Below are 3,747 nucleotides of genomic sequence, written 5' to 3'. Positions count from 1 at the left end.
AAAAAAAAAAAAAAAAAAAAAAACTTTAGGAGGAAAAGAAAAATACATTGTGACAAATTTTCCAACTCTATTTTTTCAAAAATCTAGTAATTTTAGTTCTGCATTCTCTCCATTGGTAGTTAATGAATGAACAAACACCACCCAAACTGCTATTTCTCTTTAGAATATTCAATTTTCTATCAAAAACATCAAAAAATAAAGTTTACATATCAAAAAATAAATAGAAGCATACTATCTAGAGTAGACAGATACTAGACTAGTCAGAACATTTAGGGATTAGTTCTAGGTATATATTTGATAATGTATAAGTAGATTCTGTCCAAATGTTCAAGTTTCTGAAACTATGTGAAAAACATATTTCAAATATGAAATGAAAGTTATGAATATGTTGCCTGACAGATTTAAATAAGAAAAAGATGGAAAAAAAGAGAACCCCTTTCATATTTGAGAATAACTTACAAGATATGTGATATTGTGAAGTCCCTGCCACAGTACCTAGCACATATGCATAAATATGAGTAGCCCTCTTTAAATGAGGTGGTAGAGTTAAGACCAACAGCAGAAGTCAGAGGTTTCACTCAAAATAGAAGAAACTGGTAATAAAGACAAACAATAATAAATACAACTACACTGGAGGTATTCAAGCCAAAGCTTAAGGATTCTCTGCCAGGAATGCTACAGAAATTAATTCCTGACTTGTGTGTGAGTTTGGACCAAACTGACCTCTAAGATTCCTTCTAACTCCTTATATCAAGGTGATCACTAGGAAAATGATCACTGTAATTTTTCCTCTTTCCTAAAGCATATCACTTAATGTAAACTGATAGGTTATCTTACCTATGAGATTCTTGCTCTCCTTTCATTTTCTCTACTTTTGATAACATATCATCAACTTTAAATGTTTTCCTGGAAGAAACAGATAAACAAAATAATCACTTCTCAACTGGGAAAAAGAAACAAATTATACTTTATTGTCACTCTAATAGGCAAGATGGAAATCAGATTTTGATTATTTTTAGTAAGATAAATTATGGATAATTAGCCATAACAATGAATACTATGGAGACCATGTATAATACAGCAGACAAGTCTTCAAGCCCCATCTAAAAACGCTAACTTGTTTTCATTTAACTTTTTTCCCAATTATTCCCAAACCAGTGATTTCTCCTTACCCATGGTACCTGGTTTATGTTTATTTTGACACTTAGTTTTCATTGTTTCCTACACGTAAAACTCATGTAAATATTTTATTTATCCTACTAGATTATATGCTCCTGAAGGGCAGTGACAGTTCTCCTTCAAGGAAAGCTATGTAGTGCTGGCATAGTGCCTTATACGTGGTAGGTATTCAAGTATCTGTTGAATTGAGCCAAACAAATATAAATTATGTGTATTCTGAAACACTTAATACATATACTAAGCAACACAACAAATATGGACTAGCATCATCACATAAAAAAAGAAATATTCTGGCCGGGTGCGGTGGCTCAAGCCTGTAATCCCAGCACTTTGGGAGGCCGAGACGGGTGGATAACGAGGTCAGGATATCGAGACCATCCTGGCTAACACGGTGAAACCCCGTCTCTACTAAAAAAAAAATACAAAAATCTAGCCAGGCGAGGTGGCGGGCGCCTGTAGTCCCAGCTACTCTGGAGGCTGAGGCAGGAGAATGGCGTAAACCCGGGAGGCGGAGCTTGCAGTGAGCTGAGATCCGGCCACTGCACTCCAGCCCCAGCAACAGAGCGAGACTCCGTCTCAAAAAAAAAAAAAGAAATATTCTATAAAATATATTTGAAGTTCATAAGGTATCCTCAAAGATTATCAGCGAAGCCTAAAGCTCAATGATATGTCATCATGAAAAATTTTTGAAGTTAGGGAACGATCATCCATCGAATCATAATAAAATTATTAGCTTTTAACCTGACAAATTTAAGAGAAAAAAGTTATTTCCCGAAAAACAGAAACTTAACTATAATCTCTCAAAAAATTAAAGAATGAATGGATTGTAAAACAAGCCTCATCTTAGCTCTTAAGGTGGTCTATGATATGTTCTAGAGAGTCTAAAAAGCTATACCCATATATAATTTAATTAGAAAAAAAGTTTCTCTTTATATTCATATAGTGCCTTCCTATTTAGAACTTGAAAAGTCAAATGTATTCCACATCAATTTATTACTTTGTAATGCTTGAATGCAGACACCAAAAATTATAAATAATCTCATTCCTCAAAAATAAATTTTTTTTCCTTTTTTTTTTTTTTGAGATGGAGTTTCACTCGTTGCCCAGGCTGCAGTACAACGATGTGATCGCAGGTCGATACAACCTCTACCTCCCGGGTTCAGGCAATTCTCCTGCCTCAGCCTCAGCTGGGATTACAGGCATGCGCCACCACGCCCGGCTAATTTTTGCATTTTTAGTAGAGACAGGGTTTCAGCATGTTGGTCAGGCTGGTCTTGAACTCCTGACCTCAGGTGATCCATCCATCCCCACCTCCCAATGTGCTGGGATTAAAGGCGTGAGCCACCACGCCTGGCCAAAAAAGAGCATTTACTGTAGTCAACTACTGTAAAAATTAACAGTAGAGAAATGTTAATGTAAATATAGTAAAATATTGATATTAGAGCAGAACTGATACAATCTATATTTCAAGTGAATGACAAGAGCCTCCATAGCGAAGATCTTGAGGGAAAAAAAGCTTCTCTCTTTACCTTTAGAGTTACTGAAAACTTCAATAGTAAAGTTTCATCCAATAGAGTACAGTAAGAAGTGCTTTCTGAAGGATGGCAATATATTTTCAATCTCCACAGATAAGAGAGAAAAAAGAAGAAAAATAAAGGACTCTTTTAAGCTAGTTGCAAAGAGCTATTCAGTATAAATACTGAAAATTACTATTGAGGAGGGCCATGAAATTACTGAAAACTTTTCAGAATAATGTTTATGTAATGATTAAGAAATTCTGTCTGCAGAAAAAGACTGTAAGTTCTAAGGTTCATCTCTTCTACCTTTATGAAGTTGTATACAGGAGAAGTGAATAGAATTGAATGTTAACAACCATTTGAAACAGATAAATCACAAAAGCAACCCAGCCTTCCTTAGGAAAAAACAAAACAAAACAAACCTCATAAGCAACTATACAAAAGCCACTCCTCCCCCAACACCAAGTATTTCTGTTCTTTAGAAAGGTAATGTTACTGTAGGTCAGATTTAACAAAGGAAATAATTATCAAAAGGTCATCGAAAAGGAGAATATTTAAAAATTCAAGAAATTTCAGAAAATTTTCTTGGGCGACTTCAGAAACAGCTTACACGAAATCTAGCAAAATGGATTCAATAAATGACGCCCTTTTCCTCACCTATATTTCTACTTTGTTGGGGCAGTGTTCGCCTATAGAAGTTGAATACTCCTAGAAAGAGTAAAGCATAAGCTGACTTTAATAAATATACCAGAATTAATATCACGACTGAGAGTATGACTTTAAAGGGAGTGATATGCTTATTCCAACAATGGATATTATATTGCTGTAATAGTAAAAAAGGAGTTCTGAAAACATTTTGGGAAAGACGACAATCACTGGGCTAAATCTGCCACCTTCCAAAGTCACCAACTACGTTGAAGACAACAGTATATGAGTTGTGCTATAATTCCTTAATAATTAGTCCTAATAAGTCATATATATAAGATCAGGCATCTAACAAGATGATTAAAGGATTCCCATACTTTTTTTTTTTTTTTTTTTTTGATACGCA

The 3,747-nt window shown here is 34.6% G+C and overlaps 1 protein-coding gene across 1 annotated transcript in view; it reads right to left on the bottom strand.

The window, feature by feature from the left end:
• Positions 1 to 3,747, bottom strand: part of SUZ12 (SUZ12 polycomb repressive complex 2 subunit) — a 117,133-nt gene that overhangs the window by 63,504 nt on the left and 49,882 nt on the right. Inside the window, exon 8 of the mRNA XM_011937696.1 lies at positions 838 to 906. Coding sequence (XP_011793086.1) covers positions 838 to 906 — 69 coding nt within the window. The remainder of the gene's footprint in view (positions 1 to 837; positions 907 to 3,747) is intronic.

Source organism: Colobus angolensis, unplaced genomic scaffold (assembly GCF_000951035.1).
Source record: "Colobus angolensis palliatus isolate OR3802 unplaced genomic scaffold, Cang.pa_1.0 Scaffold167, whole genome shotgun sequence".
Lineage (NCBI taxonomy): Eukaryota > Metazoa > Chordata > Mammalia > Primates > Cercopithecidae > Colobus > Colobus angolensis.
This window is presented reverse-complemented; position numbering and strand designations above follow the sequence as displayed.